The 23,479-nt window shown below is 41.7% G+C and overlaps 1 protein-coding gene and 1 long non-coding RNA gene across 3 annotated transcripts; one reads left to right on the top strand and one right to left on the bottom strand.

Annotated features, from left to right (window-relative positions):
- Positions 1-17: 17 nt before the first annotated feature.
- Positions 18-7,634, bottom strand: nme9 (NME/NM23 family member 9). 2 transcript variants are annotated; one of them, XM_037489436.2, is made up of 17 exons: positions 6,968-7,634; positions 6,801-6,858; positions 6,508-6,611; positions 6,328-6,399; positions 5,793-5,909; positions 5,333-5,417; positions 5,098-5,180; positions 4,904-4,996; positions 4,248-4,402; positions 3,772-3,968; positions 3,178-3,322; positions 2,991-3,098; positions 2,572-2,723; positions 2,322-2,466; positions 1,427-1,683; positions 1,174-1,257; positions 18-426 (listed from the first exon to the last, which is right to left on the bottom strand). In XM_037489436.2, exons 1-17 carry the CDS (start codon positions 6,998-7,000, stop codon positions 341-343), a joined length of 1,974 nt encoding a protein of 657 aa, XP_037345333.2. In that variant the 5' UTR covers positions 7,001-7,634; the 3' UTR covers positions 18-340. The 2 variants fall into 2 exon arrangements, with proteins under 2 accessions (XP_037345333.2, XP_037345331.2); XM_037489434.2 differs by having other exon boundaries at positions 6,508-7,634.
- Positions 4,939-5,896, top strand: LOC134132828 (uncharacterized). Its single transcript, XR_009957013.1, has 3 exons — positions 4,939-5,018; positions 5,570-5,631; positions 5,820-5,896. It is a non-coding gene; the product is annotated as an uncharacterized LOC134132828 (long non-coding RNA).
- Positions 7,635-23,479: the final 15,845 nt, after the last annotated feature.

Genomic DNA, 23,479 nt, shown 5'->3' with positions numbered 1-23,479 from the left:
GCAATTATTTAATCATGTAGAAGTTAAAATTGATAACTTTATTGTAGGCAATTGGAGAACGATCGAACAGTTTGGATTACGCTAAATACTTCTCTGAGTTACTCTGTGTGATCCTTAGTTGTAAAGCTTACAGCTGCTGTGTCAAGCCAGAAATGTCCATAAACTGTAAGTGACAGTCAGCGCTATTTAAAAGGACCTGAGTCTGCAAATACTCCCTATAACTGGCTATTGATCCTCCACATGCATGTCTACGAAACGCGTGTCTTGTCGATTTCCTGATTCATGGAGAGATGGATTGTTCCCCTAATGTTACAGAATAGGCCCACAATACAAAAGAAAACTACCGCACTAAGCCTGCAGATTCAGTTTGCGTGTTGTCACTTCCTGCTGCCGGGGGGCTGCGCTGATCCGCGTTAGCGGTTTCACCTGTAAGGTAAAGAGGAGAGTTAGCACAAATCTTCAACAAATAAAACTATTAACTATTATTGTAGACTTTTGGAAATGGAATCCTGAGCAAGAATTTCACATTTGAATTGAAATTTTTCTCAATGCAGCTGGTGAAGATTTACTTTACTGTCTAGATAAAGCGACTATAAAAGAAGTTTCATCTCCATTCCAGCTGATGTTAAGTGACATTATGCAGACCAATGGCCTCATTCTTCAATGAATGAAATGAGATACCTCTCCCCACTCTTGCAATCTATCTGAATTGTGGGACAAGAGAAGTATCTACTTGGTTGTCAGTCTCACTTCCCAGGATGAAATGCAGTCATTGCTGTGTGTTAATTGAATATATTGACCCTTTGAAATCTGCAGCTAACACACAGAAGCACCCAGATACAATTTTAGCATCAAAAAGAGGAAATATAGCATTCGTGTTTCCCATCAAATGTTTAACATAATAAGGGTCGACAGAGCCGACTGTTGCAGTATCAGTGGTAACCTGGGAAGTGTTACCAAACTCAAAGATGAATATTGAAACAAGTGAATCATGTTACCGATCCAATAAATGATAAATTACGTTATATTATCTGTTATGTGTTCAAAGGCATATAAACTGTGTGGCTCTGTGAGCCTTTGGGCAGGAAGAGGCCTTTCTGTGTCAACTCAGAAGGCTTTAATGATCTAGCCCTTTAATCGGGATAGCTAATGCGTTACATACTCATTACCAACCTTGGGGACAGTTAGCAGACATTTCTTCAGTTGAACATCTTGAGTTTCTTCTGTCTTCATTTGCAGAATCGTCTTGCTCTTTTTCTGTAAGGAACAGATCTTTAGTCTCAGCTTTTCCCTATTTGTCTTTTAAACCGTAAGAAACTTGAAATAATGTTTATAGCAGGAATAAACATCACGACAAAAGTGTTATTTATTTGGAACCAGATGGTGTGCCTGATGGGAATGACTGTCACACACATCATATGATTACCCAAACTGGATGTGTCAGTCTCTCCATCACCGGCGAGCTCCGCGCAGATGTCACCAAAGATAAAACGGATCTTTTCCTCTGCGTGCTGCTCATCGGAGGAGCCGTGCACGGCGTTGTGGAGGATGTCGGAGGCAAAGCGGGCTCTCAGGGAGTTTGGGGATACTGTCTTGGCTTGATCAGGGTCTGAAGGGCCCATAGCGGCCCTCCACTCCTCCACTGCATTTTCCTTGGTCAGTATGAGCATCATACAGGGGCCGCTGAAACAAAACAGGCATCATTATTTACAGGGAAAGCAGGAACATGCATTTAGAAGGTGAAGCTCAGGTTTCATCGCTGACACGTAGGTCTGATGAAGCGATGGCAGGCTGCTTTATATGTCTCGCTAAATGTAGCTTTGAGCTCTGCTTTGAATCCCCTCATTTTCAGCAAGAACCTGCTTTAGAGTGAAATATACTGTGTGGTGTTAAGTTGCTCCTTTAATACATTGTAGGATACAAAGTGGACCCTTAGCTAAATGTGACAAACATTTGAAATATTACACAAAAGGTGAGGATACAAAACTACAGTTATTTAGAGTAAAGCCGAGGCGATCTTGAAGAAGAGTGACTATAAAGGTAGTTTCTCAGGCTTTAGTGCTCAGCTGCAAACATCTCTCTGCTCATTGTGTCCGAGCAGTTGTGTAACAACCAAGCAAAGGGACTAATTGGAGCGGAAGATTACTCCAAAATCCAGATCTGCAGTGGAACGAAGGATGAAATTGAGATGGACTTCCCTAGCCACTTTGATTTTAAGCAGCTGAGATTACTATTAAAATAACTTGTGATACTTTCGGGGGAAACAGTGTGCTTTTCTCACTTTAGCCTCCTCCTTTGGCCGCGTTCAGGTGAGTTCTTACCGACACATGAATTCCACCAGTTGGCCGAAGAAAGGCTTCTCTTTGTGCTCTTTGTAAAACTGCTCGGCCATCTCCCTCGACAGCACCATCTCCTTCAGCTGCTTTACGGAGAAACCGCTGCCTCTGATCTCCTCCAGAATATTTTCTGTTACAGGGGAAAAAGATGACAGCAGTTTTATTATGTGAATGCTTGTGCACATCCAAAAGTACAAGTACGTTTTGATAATGTACAAAATGACCAGGAGAGAACCTCGGTGCTGATTCATGGCATCGGGTTTGATCACTGCCAGTGTGCGCTGTTCAGGGAAGAAGAAGTTGATCTCTCGTTTTGCCTCTATGTGACTTTCGCTGCCATGCAGCTGGTTGATTGGCTCGTTCACCACAGCAAACTGGGCCCTTAGACTGGGATGAGGGTTACAGAAGTCAGGCGGGTACCATCAATATCTAATAAACTGGTTCAATCTACTTGCCCAAAGTCAGGTTCCACTTACCCTATACAGTACGGTAAAATTTATTTGGAATTATCAAGTAAGAACAAATGTCAATCGTTATGCTAAATCTTGAAAATAAGGTAATAAACCTGGAGTTCCACTCATCATATAATGCACTGCAACTAAACTCAGGTTTCCTTTTTCCATTGTGTGAATAGAGGCGGCACATGTCACTCACCATTCAGGACTCTGCTCTCTGGCTTTATTAACATCAGTGGGACCAAGGATGTTCTTCCAGTGATGGACAGCCCCCCTTTTGGCCAGAACCAACGCCAACACTGGTCCACTGGGAAAACACACAGGTGAATTTGCATCTGCAGTAACACACTACTCTGTAGATCTGATTTGCGCGTGTATTAAGTTACCTGGTCATGCTTTGAAGCAATGCAGGGAAGAAATCTTCCTCAACATGTTGGAAGTAAAATTGTTTGACCTGGTCCTCTGTCAACATCACCTCTCTTTTGAGGGCCACGGTGAAGCCCGACCTGTGGATTTGAGCCAAGATCTCCTCTGTGGAACAATAATACATTATAAATATACTTTAATTTGACAGTTTATTAGGTACCGCTAGCTAATATGGTCTAATGAAACAGCCCAGCAATCAATCCAACCTTCAATAAAGTTAAACTGTTTTGTCAGTTTCTGTTTCAGCAGTGTTCATTGACTTAATTATATAATTATTATTATATAGCATTTGTTTTAGCTAGATGTACATGTGGAATGAATGATATTTAAATATGTTTAAATATAGATGGGCAAATTCCAGTTTGAAAGACGATACATTCTGCATTGATCAATTACATAAAATACCTGGAGCTACAACTTTGTCGTGCAAAACCTCTGTTGTGGGAATCACAAAGCATTCCCACCATGTCAGTATGAACCACCCGTGTGTGTGTGTGTGTGTGTATTTGCGGCCGCACACGCGTGTACTTGTGCTTATATGGCACAGGCCCCACCTCTGTTATCTCTGGCAACGTCAGGCCGGATGAGAGCCAGTGTCCTCTCCACACGCTCTTCCTCCCCATCCTGCTCCGTCACTGAGGTCGTCCTGAAGTTTGGGAAAAAGAAGGCCAGCTCCCTGCTGGCCCGGTCCGCGTCCTCACTACCATGCACTGCGTTGAACAGCGTCTGTGTGCCGTATTGTGCCCGCAAGCTGCAGGGAAGCCAGGGGGGGAGAGAAAGGAGAGGAGAGCAGATGGTTGCTCAGCTGGTGCTCGGCTAGAGAGAGGCATTATGTTTGGGTGTGTCTGAAGGAGCAGGCGAGAATGTGCTGTTTGTTTGCTTTCACAGACTTAAGCCTGAGATTGTCTCACACTGTCGCAATCAGCAGTGCATGAATAAATGCTATACTTTAAAATGCTTTCTTTGTATCCAATTTGATGTATTTATGAATATTTGATGATCATTTTTTGTGTAATTTCCAGTAACCAACCTTTGTGGTTTATCTCTCCTAGCCTCCTCTATGTCCGTTGGGCCAATCAACTCCCGCCATGCTGGCACAACACTAGGCGAGCCCTCGACCTGAGAGAGCACCAGAACATGGGACGGTCCGCTGGACATAAACTGCACCAAGTCTTCAAAGCCAGCCTGAAACCACCATCACATACACGCATACACACAGACGGGTTAACAAACACATAAAGAAGTCTTGAACCAGACCTTACATTTTCATGGTGAGTAAGAGGGAGGAAAATTTGTATGAATATATTTTCTAAAAAGGCAGTTTCAATACTGTATGTATAGTATTATGTTGTTTCAACAACAACAAATTTTCCGTATTTCTGAGTCTTGAATCATTTAGTCGCATCACAAACAGCCAGATAAGCAAAAATAAAAGCTGCTCACACAGCAGATCTATTTTAAGCCCTGTGCTTGGAAGTGTGAAGTATTGCAAACTAATTGAAAGGATTTTTCCACCGGTTGTGACTCTTCCACTAGGATGTTGATTGAATTTAAATGGACTGATATTAACCAATTCATTGTTTGATTAATATGACACCATCTGCTGTAAGATCAAAATGTATGTGTGTGTATGTTTGTGTGTGCGATGTGCCTTTTTGCTACTATTCTGATCTGCTCTCACGTTACCTCTTCTGCTCTGTGTCGGTAAAAATCTTGAGCCTCAACCTCAGTCAGGGTGCGTTCCTCGTGGGCCAGGATCTCAAACCCAGCATCTTGAATCTAGCCAGGGGAGTAATGTCAGGTAAATTAACTAATGTCAGCGGGAAGGCTTGAGACAATCATATCTTCTCAGGTTGTGAGCAGTGTTAGTCTCTGGGTACCTTCATAATGATCTCATTTGCTTTGCCGTGAGCAACAGCATCTGGTTTGATGATGGCAACTGTGTAGGATTTACTGGCGGGAACTAGAGGAGACAAGAACAGCTTGAGTCTAGATCAGTAAAGCCGCTCAAGTGCTGAATCATGATGAGGCTGCTAAACACGATGATGATAATCACGTTAATAACATTAACAGCAATTAAAACGACCAATTCTTTTTGATAGTTTGTAGTAGTACCAATTAGGCTTTCGTCATTTTCTGACTGCTGCGGTGACTCCTCCTCGTCCTTCTTCTCATCATCCATCAGACCATCATCTTTAACCTAAAGAGAAGCAGTAAATGCTCACATTTGAAACCCAGAATCAGAGAATGTTTTGAGTTTCTGATCAGAAATTACTTAAAAGTTACTAAATATTGGAGCATACAATGCTTCAACAATTGTCTAAATAGTAATTGATTCATTTCTGTCTACAGTCAAATTAAATCTGCACAAGAAGAGAAAAGAGGAGGAAAAGCATCAAATCAGATCAACAATGGTGAGCTTAAATGACCAGTAGGCTTTTTGTTCAAGGAAACCTTTTTGACTTGTCAACGTCACACAAGTGGTTTTCCTGCTATCACAAGTCAAGATGTCTCCTGTGCAAAAGGACTATTGTTTCAGCCCTCAAACCGAATGTGTGTGTATCTCACTGCCCACCCTCTTACGTTCACGACCTCTCTCCAGGACCGACTTCTCGTTGGCCAGTTCCTCCACAATCATCCTCTGTAGGAGAGGAGCATTGGCCCCTCGCAGCACAGCCACCATCTCCCCGCCCTGTTCATTCGACACAAAGACATTTGAGACGCCGGGACAAACAGATATGCGTTGACAACATCAGGCCCATGTAGGTAAGATGCAAAACTATGGAATGAGTCTGAACAACTAACAATTGGAGTTCAGGCAGAAGAATGAGCATAATTCTAATTAATAAAGGAAACGGGTAATACAAATGAAATAATGGGCAGCATATTGCATCACCACTGGAAACCAGCACTCTATCCACAACCCTATGTCTTGGCCTAGATTATTACACCGTATACAGTAAAATAAGTCTTATACAAGACAGAATAGTACACATTGTGTACAATATTAGTAGACAAGCATTGTATACAAAGGACAAAAACAGCATGAAAACACACATCTACTGCACAATAACGCAAACACGTACTGTATATATTAACACACATCTCACCCCATAGAAGAGGAAGGTGGGCTCACATTTCCCTCGATACCTCTCCAGGGCGTTGATGCTGTCTGCCTCGGCCTACACCAGCAGCAAGAACACACACACAGAGACAAGTCAACGGCCGCTCCCTCACACGTTGTGTCTAGAAATTAATTTGTTCACGTTTTAAATTTACTTGGTGCTCACCGTGGCAAAATGTAACAGATCATCACTCAGTTCGTTCTTTATTTTGCGCAAGAGACTGACCACAGCTCGACAGGGACCACACCACTGCTGGTACACATCTACAACTGGAACAGAGACAGTGGGAGGACTGGTGTGAGCATTCGACCTGCAGTTATCGCGATGAACACAGGGGGGCAGCAACATACAATAAATGACACTCACAACGACGGCGCTCATTTTACACGACACTATTGAACAGATTGTGACGATTAGTATTCACCTTTGACGGCACATAACGCGTCTGAAGTGCTTACCTGTTAAACCTTTGGTCGCAAGCATCTCCTCCCACTGCTCTTGGTTTGTGACCGAGGCCTGCACAAGAAAAGCTCAATTAATATTAGAGCTTTAAGTTAGTTAACTTTTAAAAAAAACATGGAGGGCTGATGTCAACATTACACACGCCGTGTTGTGTTTGTCCGACCTGGAGAGTCGCCTCTTTCTTCTTGCCCGCCATTCGACTACTTAAATGTAACGTTAAATATCTAAAAGATCCATGGAGCCGTGTTCCAGAGGAGAGTTAACGTGCCGAGTCTGCCGCTCGCGCTTGTTTGAGAAGTCGGTTGCTAAGCAACGGCGCCTTCCGCCGTAGCCATCCCTCTATTTATATTTATATAGCATTTAACATTTACATTTACATTTAACATTTATTATTTAACAACTTTGTGTTACTGCCAAACATTGTACTTGTAAAAGTTGTTTGCATGTATTTACATGATTTTGTCTCTAAATGTTTGAAAAAGTGACATGTGAATATTGTCCTGCTTTTTTTATTCATGTACGAAAACTGCACAGGATTTTAGAACGTGCAAGATTTTACAAACGGCGCCCCTTGATGAAGTTTGATGAGGGTAACGCCACTCCGACAGTCAAAATGAACTCTAGGTGGGAGCCAGTACTCTTCTTCTAGTCCCTTTTACTTACCCTAGTAACCGGAAACAAGGTCTTATCTCGGATTAATTAATTGTTTAAAATAATAGATCCCTATAGTTAGTAATACTACGTCTGATATCAGCACTTACAATATAAAGTATGCAAAGTTATATGTAACGTCATGTGTTCCCTCACATATGAACAATAAACCAGACTGCACCTCCCTCTTCACTTGAGCTCGATTCACTATTGTTGTTGTTCTTGTATATATTAACATTTATATTATCTTGTTGTTAATTGTTTGAACTCTCTCCCGCTTTTTTGTTTTTTATATTTTACTTGTAAATTTGTATATAGTATATCGTGTATAAGAAACCATATGTACACTATGTGGAGAATAAGCAAAAAACAGAGTCAAATTCCATGTTTGCTTATGCATACATGACCAATAAAGCTGATTCGAATTCTGAATGCAGGGAACTTAAATACAACCAAATGTTGAAGTTCATAATTAGAAGTATTGGATCTCACTCATACTAAGGACTGAAGATGTCACTCATTGATGGTGACATATCTTTTATTCGGCATTCCCCTAAACTAATAAGAGCGCAGATTCTGGAACAGTCCCCCCCCCCATAGAAAGAGCCTTGCATTCTTCCTTTTAGTTATACTTTTTCTAGTAAAGTACTATTACGTTATTCTCACTCCTAATAGTTTCCGTTGCTAAAATTGCTGTAGTAGGTAATGGCATCAGGGGTTTTACAGTAAGTTTTTAGATACTTTTTTTCTAAAAACACAATGTAAGATTACCATTTCCTCACTTGGAGCTATCCTGACACCTCACAGAGGTTTCCCTTTAAACTGTAACGTTTTAATTAATAGTCAAATACGACCATTCTCTCACATGCTTCCCTCTTGAATTTCAATGAGCTGCTTGCACTTAAACGGTTCAGCCTGACCACCTTCCCCCGTTCAAAGTGCCCAGAAAACCAAGTCCAACAATTAGGGTGGTATTGTAAAAGGACAAATCACAGTGCATTGCCACAGTGAGCTGGAAAGAGCGTCATAAAACGAGACACTCAAAAATAAATTGCAGGGCCCTTTATGCTATTGTAAAAAGCCACGCTGTTTGTTTTGCTCGTATGGCATGTTTCTATTAGTGAGCCCGCGTCTCGCTCTGAGCTCATTATACAGCCAGATGGGAACTACAATTTGCTCACCTCCATCATGGCAGCTGTGACAAGGTCCTTGCCCTCAGAAATAAAGATTCAGACAGAGCACAAATATTCCGGTCTGGGTTTTTGTTCTACTTTTCATCAGAGAGATTCGAGGAAGTGATTGCTTTTGTTCTATCGAGTCAATAATAAAACATTCATTTGATGCCTTTGTCCCATGCGGCCAATTCAAATCTTGGCCTTTGTGTTGTCGAACGTCATCAGTAGTGACTGCTCCTGAGTGTTTGCGGTTGACTGTGCGCTATACAGCTCCGGCAAACTGAAATGCGACTGCTCCGTCCCAGGGGACAGCAGCGGCAGATGACTGTTGGAGAGTCCTGAAATGAGATGCACCAATCTCATTCCAAGGGGTGGAGCTGCATCACTCATTTCTGTAAGTCAGCATGTCACATGTTCAGACAAGGGATGGCTGTATGCTCTTCAAATTTGAGTAATTTAGGTGGGTGGTGCGTTATTGTAATTCTATATTATTATATCATGTGAATGCATCAACAGAACAAATGTTTTTTAGTCTTATTATGACAATGTAGTCCATATCATTTAGGTCCTTCGTGCAGTTACAAGGTAAAAAAACCCTGTTAGATTATGCCTAAAACATTTCTCTCTAGCAACATCCACGAAGCCGTCTAAATCCAACAGCACTTCGCTACTGACCCTCGACGGAATTCAGAGAACATGAATCTGCAGGATGTCGAGGCTTCGCCACGGTCCATTTGGTTTGGGAGGCCGTTGCTTGGAGCAGGTTAACATGCTAATGTAAAAGGTTTCCGTGTTTCAGTGCAGGTCCCTCCCCAGGCTACAGACCTCCGGGGCCCCTTTGTGGCGTTGAAGAAACCACTCTGGCGGATAAGCGTTAATCTCTCGTCGTCAGTGAGGAAAAACACAGAGGATTTCAGGCTACGACAGTTCTGAAGATTAAACCCCATTAGCACATCTTACACACACAGAAGTCATATTTAAGTCCAATTATCAGAACTCCATCTGCTGTGTTTATTTTTGGGAGAAGCCTAATTTTACCGTCTTCAAAACATTAGCCCTAAGGACTTTGGTCTAATTGTGCAGAGAGAAATCTTGTTGCACTCCCTGTTGGTCTGTAGCTTCCTGCCTTTAAGGATTTGTTCAAAACAAACTAAATATCTGTTTTTCTTTCTTTCAAAGATACAGTAATTTACAAATAGAGAATGGCATGGCAGAGATAAACAAATATCTTCTTCATTGCTGAATCTGCCAATAGTGTCTTTTAAGAATTTGTATAACCAAATAACCAAAAGGCAACGTCTTCAAAGTCCCCAAGTTTCCAATATCCTTGTGTTTTTGATTCCCAAGAGGGCACTGTTGCCTCACCACTGCTCCCCATCTCACTCCTCCCAAGATTGCTTCATAGCAAAAAAAAAACTGCTTTCAAAATGCTGGTTGCTTATCAGCTCTTGCAGGCCGAAAAACGTATCGCGTGTGCAATACAGCAATTGAATAGAGAATAGCTTAATTGTTGATGACGATATAAAAAACCAAATTCCCATTTTCTTTTACCTTTAGAACAACCATGAACGCATGAGACTACACACACATGAAATATACCGTTTGAGAGATCTTTTTTTTTCTCTTTTTGCTGCACAAATCGATAATCTATACAGAGTGAAGGGGAAACAGTGGGAGCCAAAGGGTGAGCGTAGACTGGCAGTTCGTCAGTCTCAACATGCAGACAGACAGCGGCGGTGATTGACTGTCAGTGCGTGGAAACAGGAGCAAGCTTTCCTCACTTCTCCCTGACAGGCGGCTCCACCAGTGACAGAGGAAGCCAGTATGGAGGAAGTCATCTGCATCTAAATAAAGACCCCCAATGGCTTTGTCAGAGTCCATTAAGCAAATTGCCACGTTTTATAGATGCATCCAGTATCTTTTTTTTCACCACCATTGTTACAAATTGGCCTGAAGCAAAAAAGAGGGGCTTTTGTTGGTCTTTCCTAAAAAGGGGGAAACATGCATTGAGACATGAGAAAAGATTCCACTGAAACATTATTTTGAGATAAATCATGAGTGATTTGTGGATTGTCGGATGTCAGGTGCGCTCTGAAAGAACATTTCCTGAGGCTAAACTTGTTTTCATAAAAAATGTGGAAATTCACCATTTGTTTTTGTCTATGGTTTGTTAGTGGTCACAAGCACGAGAACTGCAGTGGATTCATCTGAGGCAGCTAATCTTTGGTACTTCTCCTCTCAATCAAAGTGCTGGTTTGTTTCTGTGACTCGGTGGCATTGTTAGAGGCAGGACTCCGTTATCTGTCACAGCTGAACCAGCTCTGGGTTAATAGTCTCCTTTTACAGCTCTGCTGCCTGCAGAGATTTGCAGCTCACTTCTTCCATGTACAGTTTTGATTGGATTGACAAGCAGATATTCTAACCTGATAACTATCAGTTATGGTTCATATTTTCTTTCTGTGAAATATATTTCAGCAATCTATTTGTAAAAGTCCTCAACATAAATACACCATTTGTAGAAGAGTGGTTATTCCTGCCGACTTGTGGTTAAGTTTAAAGCTAACTAACAACGTGTTTGATACTTGAGAACTTCCCTTTGCTCTCCTCACCTCTGAAGCCGTCATCCGCACCATGAAAACAGAAATGAAAACGCTATCAGGACCCCCAGCAGAATGGCTGGCCCGCTATCTGAGATGTGCCCTCAATACTGATGATTCAAAGTGATACCTTGTCCTGGTTGGAGAAAAAAAACGCCCCAGGGTAGCAGCGGTGGAAGAGAGAAGAAGAAATAAGAAGTCTAATCAGACCTATTAAGTGGATTACGAGTTATCTGTTGCAAAGCGTGTAATTGGTTTTGTGTTATCGTTGTAGCGTCCGATAGGTGCTAATTGAAAAGCCTTGTTTATTAGTGGGTAGACAGTATTCGGAGGGTGAGCTTGTGGTTTAAAGGTTGTGTTTCGGAAAACCTCCCAAAGGATTATAGATACTTGCAGCTCTTTGAGACGTATTCCCCTGTCAGCCTTACTTGCTGGTTCAAACTAACTCTGCGTGCTATAATTGTGAGAATATAATCAACGTCGAGTACGGATTTTATTTATAGTGTCATGCTTTTCAGCATTTTCTAACTGCTCTGCAGGGCTCTCGGTACTACGAAAACAATCTCGTGTGATGGCCTCTGTGAGTCATGAGGCAAAACAAGCACTGCAGTCCTGCAATCTATTTATGGGGCTTTTGGGGAAATCTATACAGACAAGCATTGTCTCAGAACTGCTCATTTCATTACTTGCAATTGTTCTGTCTGTAACTTGAAAGGTTTCCTGAAGATCCAAGTGTTTAGAAAACAGCAGTGAGTGCATGGACACGCTGGCTGGTTCTTTGCGTCGAGGCGTAGGTGGCAGCAGCTGATTTACAACTGCCGGTCCTCTTTGACCAGTGTGCAAAAGGATACAAAATGATAAATTCCTAAAACTCAAAGCATGTAATCCTCAAATCTCATACACAGCTTCAACAATTCAGTGGTTCAAAACAAACAAAGAAAGCATCCGTGGATCTCACTATTATCCAAGCCAAAGGAAACACTGCTCTCTATTTCTTTTTGATGATGGCTGACTGCATGCAGTTGGAAACACGCACAGAGAGCCGGGGGGGGGATTCCTCAGAGGTCACGTAAAAGCTTCTCGAATAGGCACAGAGTCCTGCAGATGGCACCAAACGAGCCACAAATAGAGCCAATGTGCACAAGTATTTGCTTTGCCTCCATCTTTCACTGCTCACGTCTGAGAAAATCTCGGCCCCACTGTCTTATCCACTGACAAAATAAAACAAATAAAAGTAGTGAATAAATGAATACCAAAATAATCCACATGACAGATAGGAATGCAGTGTTCCACTCGTGTAAGTGGGCGGTTGAGGTCTCAACTTTTTGGGGAAGCTGAGGCACTACTCATGGTACTTCCAGTGGTGACGGGTGCAGATGGGGTGCGTACAGTCGTGACCACAGATGCTGCGTCTGCTGCTGATGCATTCTGGTTGCTAGAATACATTATTCAAAGATCGAATGCGGCAAAGATGATGTTCTTGACTCAGATGGGAGGATGGACTGCCACCAGAAGCTCTCAGTTCGCTGTCTCCCTCAACGCTGCTTGTGATTCAGCTCGGAGAGTTTCCATTCAGCATTAATATTTGTCTTACTAAATCCCTCCAGCATTGATATCTATTCCCTGAAAATGTATTAAACAACACAATAATGTTATCTCTTGCGATGGATGCAATAAAAATGGAGCTGGCTTTCTGTTTATCTCACAACACAGATGATCACTCTCAGCATTAGATGTCAGCTTCCATTTATGGTGTATATAAAAAGGGTTTATTGATTTAGCCTTATCTTTAAAGTGAATTGGAGTTAGAGTTCAAATTCACTTTTATTCAGGTGAGTATGCTTCTTTCACCAAAAGGTGTTAATCTGAATTGATTCCTAAAGCTCTATAAGCTGCTATTTGTATGTACAAAATACAATCTCTGTTGGCGAGCCTGCCTGTATGTGTGTGTTATTCAATTGTTGATGTTTGGTGGAGAGATGAAACCCACAACCGGATAAAGAAATAGTGAAAGACCATCACTATTTAGCCCTGGCAGACATTTTGCCTGTTAAAACATTTCTAGAGATTAAAGTGTTTGGACTAGTTTAAAGTAGGTTACATTTGGATGAAAAGTGACGGTTCATTTTTAAGCGTATTGTTACCCTGACATGGTGCGTTGCATACTGCCGACACTGATGCACAAGAATGAAATATTGTCAAAGCAGCCTAAAGGGAAGATACAGTACATTAATAATGATCATTAATCATTTCTGAACACAGAACATGTGTGTTTCTTTCCATGTGGTTAATATAGATCCCAAATGAACACTCATTTCAGCTTTGCTGTGATCTCCATCAACTCCTGAAGGAAATATTTGTCTCTTTAGCTGCTAAACACTCCACACATGTGAGGCTGATCGATAGACTGCATACAGTGGCCATATTATAGTTTTTTTTTACGGTTACACCTGCCAACCCTGGCTGGAAAGAAATCTCTGGATGTTATTTGGGTTTTTAACTATTTGGACTCTTTTGATATTCTCATTGTAATTTCCTTACAAGATTTAACACTTTATCTGTACGTTGGTCCACAAGCTGCAAAACAATAAAGCACAATAAGATGTTACCCATCACACCATAACTAATAAACCGTGCACTGAATGCACAGACTTAACAGGCTGCTGAGCTCATTCAATCCATCACACTGTTAAACAACTCAATGGGTTTGTAGTGGACTGATGTGTATTATAACGTCAAAACCAAAATTGAAGATGGGCTTTGTGAGGTTGACGATAGCTGTGGACCACATGCGGGAACAATCAAATGAAATGCTTTGTGACTTTGTTGCGTCAAGCAAAAAATATTCTTCTATTTGAATGTGATAATAGTTGAATGCATTGAAAAATGAATCCCCTTAATCATGTATCTGCTCTGAGAATAAAGACACATTTTTAATAAATGAGACAATAAATTCTAATGTAATCTAAAATAATAAAATCTGAAAATTTAAGTCAACTGATTACATCTAAACTCCTCACCAGTCTGCAAGCCATTATGGGTATACACCACCGATTTGTTTTGCAATGATCTATTACGTCGTATTCACAATCCATCGGTGTTAATAAACCATGAAACCATTGCCAGGAGAGGATGTAATGTGTCATACCCCCCCCCCCCCTCCGCAGTGCAACGTAATGCAGGTGGAATGTCTTAGTACATATTTATTCTTGGAAGTTAGTGCATGAATCTAAGAGCCAGGGTTTTCACGCTTTTCTCTCTGAATAATTTCCCCAGGTATAATAGCAATCTCTTATGTGTTACTTAATTTCCCATTTCAAAGGAACATATGTAAAATTATACAAGGTGCATTTAAAGTGCTACTTCAATATGAATTTAATGGCCATATATTGACTATCGTAGATAATTACAATCAAGCCTTTTCAAAAGGCATCTCCGCGGCTGATTGTCTGATAATCTACGAATATGGGCTGAACAAAGAACTTGTCTTCCTTGAGCCCACCCTACTCCGTGCCCACCCTCCCTCCCCCTTCCTTCTCCCGGCGCTCTGAACTCTACAGCCCCGAAAGTTCAAGGGAAAATCAGCCCATCATCAATCACTAGTGCAGATGAGAGGAGCAGGCCCTCTGGATCAGCTCAGCCTGTTGAACATTACACGGCACAATTAAAAATCCCTGAATGCAAATCATCTTCAGTAAACCACTGAATGAAAAGAGCCTTCCTTTCAAGAGTGCTCGATAGTGGCAGGCTTTTCAAAGCCCTTTGCCCATGTGTGCTGTTTAATGATGAAAGTGAGGAAGGGAGACTGCGCCCCGCTTTGCAAGGTTGTTACCATGACATTTAGCAACAATATCATGCTCATGAGGATGCTGTAACACGCTGGTTTGATTATTTAAAGGTGCCGTGGGGGATTACGGTCTCGTTCGTCTTTAGATATTCATACGTAGCCGTGCTCCGCATTCTCCCTTAAGTGTTTCAAAGTGGGACGTATGAGGAAAAACTTTCCTAATTAAGAGTAGTTCCTGAAGGGACTCTTTGATTTTGGGCGTTTTAAAAATATGATTTTTTTTTAAGTGTTTGACCTTGCTGCCTCTGTGGGGAAGTTTGGGAGCAGAGTGAGAACATTCTCCGAGGACTCTGGCCAGGACTGCGTAATTAAAATGGGATCCACAGGGCCCTAACCTTATTATTACGGCCTTGGAGAAATACCTTCAGATGTTCTTAAACGCTCCTCAATGGGCCTGGGTGAGAGAGCTCATTTTAGACCCAGGTTCCTAGTAACTTCTGCGTCGGTGTACGCTGAAGACTAAAAGTCCTCCTTGTTGGGGCTGTCTTTGCTTTGCACTCTCTAAAGCAGCTTTGTTCTCTTTATCTACGCGATGCAGCATGTTTTCCTGCTGACCTGTACTCAGTTAACCTCACATGATGCCGGCTGAGTCACCACACGAAACACGTTGGCCGTGTTCTCCGGGCGCATGGCTGCTAGTGTCCACATGTAATCCACTCTTGGATCTCGTCTGAGCCCACGTTTCTCAAGGTGCGATATGGAGGGGTTGATAATTCAGGAATGTCAAATGCAGCCTGGAGCTATTTCCCAGATCTCTGAACACTCAGATGGCCTTAAATTGACCATTTCTTAGAAGAACAGATCGTTTTAGAAAATAAGAGCCAGAGCCAGCCTACCTGGTCTAAGGCCTCTTACTGCCTGACTAGACAAGGGAAATCTATTCACAAAACCATCCATCTTATTGTTTTCTTGGATTGGGATTTTATTGAAGATAAATTAAAACCATGCAGAATAAATACAACGAGAGGCCAAGTGAGGCGGCCACCCAGTGTAATCACAGGTCTAATGAGCGTTAAGGAAGCAAACCTCCCACACAGCTTAGGACTCTTGGAATCGGGACACCTGTAGATTTGATCACTCCTGAAGAGAGGAACCTTTGTGAATCATTTATCACGCAGGAAGTTCTCTGTGACTAATTGGCGGGTGGCAACCGAGTGTGTATCCGTCATGTACGCTCACATTAATTAAACTTGTTACCTCGCTTCCTGCCAGTTGGCATCCTGTGTTTACTGGAACTTTGCAGCACTACCACCGTCTTCAACACGCCAGATACATCTGTATATTATTGTTCTAGTGTGTGGTGGAAAAGCAGTAAGCTCCTCCTTGTTTTCTTGTGTTCTGCCTCTGAGCCCCAGATGCCTGAGTTTGGCTGTTTAGAGATCAGTGCCACCTGTAATCAGTATGTTTACTGTCCAGGAGGCAGCTGTTCATCGCCACAGACAGGACACAGACGAGAAGAGAGCTGCCAATCTAAAGCCACTGATCCAATTCGCCATCTGCTCAGGGAACAGCCCGCCCCCGATCCAGATGCTCCGGCCTCATCACCTTCCCGACGTCCTTTGACTCTTCCACTTTGAGGTGAAGAGGTTTGAACCATTGGTCTGAAAAGCACCAGTCGCAGAGGTGATTATCTGTGACTTTCATCAGTTTTGGGCAATGATTATTAAAATAAATGCCAGGAGATACAATTAAATTATTTATTTTCAAGCATACTTAATTCTGATATTACACTCTGTATTTATACAAAGCATTGGCTTATTATCATGCTATCAAGTCAATGTGGCAGGTTTGCCAACGCTTACACAAATGTAATTACCCATTAGAGCTTTGAGCGTGAAACCAAAATAATGACCCACAAGAAAAAATACAATGCACCATAGAGCGGAGAGTAGCAGCACGGTTGATGACAATTCTATTGGTTTGATGCTACAAGCAACTAATGTCACATTACATGCAGTCTTCAGACCTGTGGATTATTTAAGATGTTAATAAGTGTAGCTTTCATGTACCAGGTAATCAAGATCAAATCAAAACACTACGTATTTGAATAAGACATCAATTGTGTTTAAATGGTGTTATACTCCATTTGTTTTCTTCCCTCTTTTGGCCGTCTCCCCGTCGTTGCCTCTTTTAGATTCCCTCTGAGGCTTTCACTCTGTAGCGAATGGTCAGCCTCTCTCACCTGAGGCTGCAACAACACCGGGCTTTGTGCAAAGTGTTAATAAATGTGACTGCCACTCAAATTGTCGAGGGACACATCGATTCAAAGATTGCAAGGTGCTTCAAACAAGTACAATAATGAGCTGATTTTATTACCTCTGTGCGCTGAGACAGGCGACTGCTGAAGGCTTCTGCCATGTTATTGGATTACAATTTAAACCTGTTGACCATTTGGCCTTATAGCATATAAGATGTTCTTTAAGACTATGAATTACATTCTTCGTTTCGTTTGACTGATAATTCTCACAAGTATTGCTGGTACCAAATTGTGGAGGCTACCAGCGTTAATGCTGTTGGATCAACTCTGTGTCTTTGTTACCATGCATATGCACTCAAGGCCGCTAGGTTCATTAAGTTCTCTGCAAGAAGCTGTATGTATGTATGCATTTAGTAACAGCATGACCTCTGTGACTAAGCTCTATTTAAAAAGGCATCCTGTAGAAATAGCAGGACGTGATCTTGTGCAGCGTCTGACAGCCGTTACTCTCAGCGAGGAAGAAAATTTACTCTGGAAAATGACTTTACCTCCCACCAGAGATCAGATATGTTGATTTTTCAGCTCCCTCTCCTCCCACACAGGCAAATTAGCTGTCACCGAGGACATTAATGTGTCATCTTCTCAAAAATGTTACCAGCATGTTCTGTGAATGTTGCTTCCCAAAATGTATTTTTGTAAATAGCAATAGATGCAGTGAATGTTCTCTCTCTGCCCACAAACAGTAACCGACTGCATAGAGGGAAAAATACAAGAATACGATGTCATGTGATGTTTACAACCTTGCTCTCCCTAGCTGCCTGAAAGCAACCACAGAGATACAACAGCTACTCTGAAAGTACAACATTACACAACAACACAGTGCCAGTGCTTCAAGTTGATTTGCTCCCTGTGTGCGAAGATGAAGTGCACCTCATTTTGCATTCTAATGACCCACATAAGGCCCTGGAAATGATAGAATGGCTCTGTTTTTGAGATGGCAATTCAAAAGGTAAAATTAGTTTCAGTTTATCATCCATCATCAAGGTCATAATGATGTTGGAGTATTTGCATAAAACAGTAAACAAAGACAATTTGCTCCGAGGTCTCCGTTAGTGTGTCGGGATGAAGACCCATATGTCCTATTTATGTTTGAATACAACATTGTTTCTGCTCTAAAACAACAGGAAAAAGATGCTGACTTCTTATTCGTGAATGGCATGTACACGTTCATCTAACGGTGAAAACAGATGGCTCTCCGTTGTTGCTTAGTCGTCATTTGTGGTAACTTTGCACTATCAAGCAATTGTTCAGCAGTGCATTAACAGAAATCACAGCGAGTTTTTACACTTATTTTGGGCCGTTTTCAACAGCTAAATCGTCTAAAGGCAACAACACTGTTTTCAGAATATTACAGTTTGAGGCCTTTACAAATATAATAGAACAATTACCCATCACAGAGGAGGCATATTAAGGGCAGTGTCAAAGGGTAACTTTATCACCTCACACCACGGCCTCAATAACACTGTTTTATTTGAAGAGTTCATAAGTGTGCAGATCTGACAAAGTCTTCATCACAGGCTTTGTTCTATAAATGTGCCTGTTTGTTTTCCACAGCAATGGACGGCGAAGTTTGTCTGTTGTCACTCCACCACTTTGGGTCAGATTAAATACAAAAAACAACTTTTGTTTGGATTGACAGTACATTTTTAGAAACATTCCCATCATTCATAACTTTATTAATCCCCTGACCTCCCTCTAAGGTTGCCATTTTTTAAAGAAGTATCTATAAATTATTTGATGATTTGATGATTGAAATTTAGTTCAAATATTCAGGTAATTTTGGTTACCCTCTTACTTTTTCACTAGTGCATGATAAGGTCAAATTTTTAATTAGTTAAACACTTTTCCTAATATCAAATTCCAGCAGATTTAATGGCATTCCCAGCAGCCTAAACTTGGTATCCAGTCCTAAATAGCTAATGTTCACTAAGATACCTGTGTACATGGAGTATGGAAATAACAAAAAAATGATGTTTTTTAGTCTGTTGATGTGGGGACTGTTCAAAATTCACAAGTAACCTAAAATGACCACTAGAACCCGACTAATCATAAACGGAATTGTGTCTTACGAATCATATTACATTATTTTATTGATCCTTAAAGTTATTTGCTTCCAAGAAGTAATACTTTTAATGATCTATGACCCCCCTCGCTATTGAGACTAAATTGCGTAAAGCTCCTTGAGAGCAGGAGGAAAAAGGTCAAATCAGTTCTGCTGGCAGCCAGGCTCGGATCGGGCCAAAGACGCTGATCTGATAAGTTCCTCATTAGCCGGCCTCCGCCCAACGGAGATCCGGAGTAGGAGCAGGAGGTCTGCTCTGTCGGTGACAGCCACCGCCTCGGGCCGGGGAGGTCCAGATGGGTCCAGATGGCAGCTCACGCACCTCTGGGCTCCATCAATCACAACTTATCTGTAAGGGAGAGAAAAGGGGGACAGTTGGGAGGCTGCTGCTGTTTAAGAATGGCTTTGATGTTTGCTATAATCAATGTGCTTTGGACAATTTTACCATGTGACCCAAAAAATACAGCACCTTATCCTGCATGGTAAGAGACAACAGTCGGGTGTGTGTTGTGGTTGTTGTTGTTGTCATTTCAAATCCTCCTTACCATGAATATCCCAACTCTCTTTCATCTTTCTCTCTTTGTCTTATGAAGCATGACTTGGATTTTAAAACCAACTGGAAATCACGCCAGCACATCTGGGGCTTCAGCTTTGACTATTCAGACAGAATATCTAAATCGAAAGCTCCACTGTGGCAATAATCCTGCTGCTGCACCTGCTTGTGTACTGTCTGCTTAGGTTGTTTTGTTCCTTCCTTTGACAAAGATCAGTTTATAGTCTCTGTGTGAAACTGTAGAGGAGGAGAGATCACTGCTACCTCCCTGACTGATGGGTCTCTGAATTTGTTTCTGCTATAAGCAAAGTCAGCATGAAGAGATTCCCCCCGAGTGTGTACACAAACATGTCTGATGCTCCAGGATAACGCTGCCAAAGCTGAATGGCACAGCAAGAGAAGGCTGGTGCAACTTGTTTTAGGAATAAGTATAGCTATAGTATGGAATGACAATTTTATTTAGTTATTTTTTATTATTTCAGGTTGAGATAATCCAATTTGGTTGAGCCTCTCAAGAATGAATTCAACGTATTATATGTTTAAAATATTTTCTGAGGTTTCTGCAATTTGTTGGACTAAAAAATCATGTAAATATTTGTGTCAGAAAATTGATTGATAATAAAAAACAATGTTTATTGCAGGCCTACAACAGAAGATAAAGAGTGTGGAAGTGACATTTTAGAGGATTGATTGTGCACATGTAATTTGATGGGTATTTTTTAAAGCATTTTCACTGTATCACATGAGAAAGTCCGCACAAAAAAATGAATGTATAGTCTTTCAAAAATGTAAAATTAATATTTTCAAGTGACTTATTAATGTGTCCCCATAATATGAACCTGTTAGAAATTAAATTGTTGCTTTCTTGTGTGATATCTTACATTTCAGTAGTGCAATATATAAAAACAACATAAAATCACAAGGAAGGAAATTCCTCCAAAACCGTGTTGTGTTCCTCATTTGACAGTAAAATGGTGCATGGGATTAATTCATTTTGAAAAAAAATGTAGTGGCTGTTTTAATTTCATGATCATACATTATAATCATCAACAGATCAGGTTTGCCAAGTATCCATTGAATTGTAGACTTTCAGATGTATTCATCAATCATTCTTGACCTAGAAAACCACACTTAAGAAAGCACACAACACAGTACTCAGAAAGAGAGATTTCACTTAATCATAAGCTTACTGATAAATACAATTGAGTGTTAAAATAAATATTAATTGAGACAGAAGGTCCTAATCAGATGATCAAATACGAGCAAAAGAGTGTTTTCTAAAACACAATATTTTCCACTTGATGAAAACAGTTTAAATGGATGACTTTTTTAGCCACGAGCTGCAGATCCATACTGTTATTTAGAGAGAGAAAACCTTATTGACAAACCATGAAATGAAAGGTGAAAGGAGGGAAACTACTCTGAAGCGCATCTGATAGAAGCAGTGAATGTGTGGCACCTCTCTCCCTGTTCATAGCTGCAGGCTGCGTTGAGGCTATTTCCTCTTCACGCAGGCTGATACAACCTGACCATCACTCACCGTCGCGTCATCATCGTTCCTCACACGCAGACGGGATTAGCAGCCGTGAGCCAACGCGTCAGCTGATCGGTGACCCCCCCGGTTGTTGTTGTTGTTGTTTTTGTTTTTGTCCAATCCTCTGCCCTTAAAGATTCACTCGTTCAGTTCCTCGTCGGACCATCTGTCTTTTCCAGAGGCCATCAGCACCAAGCACTCTAGGGAGAGTGGAGGCTGCTTCACCTGCGTAACAGTGACATAATGCTTATGGGCAAACTCTAGCAAAGGCCACGCAGTCTCTGCGGTATTCTGTCGTCTTGTTTTCTCTCAAGTATTATTCTGGCGAAGAAAGCAATGAGGCTGAGAGTAAAATCATGCACAGAGTCAAGCAGAAGGGCAATGAAGCTCCCAGTGGAACTCGCATAGCCAGCTGGTTTTAAAGGCAGGTGTCTCCCAGTATGTTTTCATGGCATTTGTTTGATTTCAATCCAGCAGCAAGGAAATGTGATGCTAATGTACAGTATATGTGACATTTTGGTCTATTCCTGTCCTGTCGTTTACGTAGCCTGACCGCGATGAAGTGTCATGTGTTATTGCACGCTCCGACCCCGCAGCCCCCGGCTCAAGTAATCTGGCGAGTTTTGGAAAGCTTGTCATTGCAAGTAACTAAAGGAAATGAGGTAAGTCTTTGGCATGCAAACTGGACTCAGTGATGTAGCAGTGGGCTGCTTTTGATTGACATATACTATGTTACCATGAGGACACTTAACCGATGCCTCTACATGGTGGAAGGAAAGTCAGAAAGTAGTCTGAGAAAGAGGACTCTGGGATTTGTTGACAGTAAGAAAAACAGAGCAACCGGAATTTAAGAAATCCGAAGGAAAAAAAAGACATCTTTGCGGTGAAAATCACAACTCGGTTCCACAAAATAACATACATCTGTAAAACCAATTAACACTGAAAATCTGTTTTGTAGGTAATCAGTTGGTGGTGGGAATATAAACATTGGGTGGGCTTTGAACACAGATGTGGTTAAGATACTGTATTGAGAGGATAACAGCGATAACTGTGAAAATAGAATTCACAAAGCAATAAATCCAATTTGAATAATTTTGCAAGCTGCTTGTGAAACTGCCTCCTATCGGAGGAATGATCTGAACACCCCCGTATCGCTGCCCTTTCTGTCCAACAGTCACAGAAATGTCATCGCTGGTATCTCATTATGACACCTTTTCGTAATATAATCATCCACCGCTAACTCAAGGTGATCTATTCAGATTTTATACGACGTAAAAGATGGTATTTATATTTGTTAGCCAATGATTTAGCTTACGTTTTTTAATAATGCTGATGTGGACCCATGCTAGCCAAACAGTCTGGCAGACTGCATTGTAAACACTCCCATCCGTGTGTAAGGGCTTAGCAGAGAGACCACGGCGCTGTGCACTTCTTTGTTTCCTCTGGTTACCCGACACAGTGTTGACATGCTCGTAGTTATTCCTGCTCGCTCATTCATGCAAGCTTGCCTTACATATCTCCCAATATCCCACCCTCTCTCTCTCTCGCTCTCTCTCTCTCTCTGCCTCCCTCACGCTGCTCTCTTTCCTGCTTTCCATCCCCTCTCTTGCAGACCTGTTCATCCGTGTAGCTGGTAGATGGGTGGCTACCCTGTGTGTCGTGCCCGGTGCCTACAGGCTGCTCTCACATCTCTGTCTCTCCCCTAAGCAACAGCACAGATTAAATACTTAACTTTATTCATTTTTTCTCTCTCTGTCTCTCTCCCTCTCTCTCTCTCTCCCACCCTCTCTCTCTCGCCTGGCATTAAAAATTCATCCACTCTATGTTGTGTTAAAAGCACATTACGCAAGACTCTAAATATACCCCCTGCCAGGCAGAAAGGGTTTGTCCCTCGCTGCCTTTACCTCTGTGCTGTCTGTGTGAATGCTTACATTGGGTGTGTGTGTGTGTGTGTGATTGCATCTGTTATGACTATAAGGTCCCAGGAGGGGGGCAGCTA

This window comes from Pungitius pungitius, chromosome 10 (assembly GCF_949316345.1).
Source record: "Pungitius pungitius chromosome 10, fPunPun2.1, whole genome shotgun sequence".
NCBI classification, from domain to species: Eukaryota; Metazoa; Chordata; class Actinopteri; order Perciformes; family Gasterosteidae; genus Pungitius; species Pungitius pungitius.
This window is presented reverse-complemented; position numbering and strand designations above follow the sequence as displayed.

Bases quoted from the DNA above. Each gene is read 5' to 3' on its own strand.
- nme9 (XM_037489434.2), bottom strand. From the start codon at position 6,723: ATGAGCGCCGTCGTTGTGAGTGTCATTTATTGTATGTTGCTGCCCCCC. The intron at 5,910-6,327 runs GTGAGATGTGTG...TCGAATGAACAG, and splicing joins CCACCTTCCTCTTCTATGGG to GGCGGGGAGATGGTGGCTGT. The intron at 3,969-4,247 runs GTTGGTTACTGG...GCTTCCCTGCAG, and splicing joins AGGAGAGATAAACCACAAAG to CTTGCGGGCACAATACGGCA.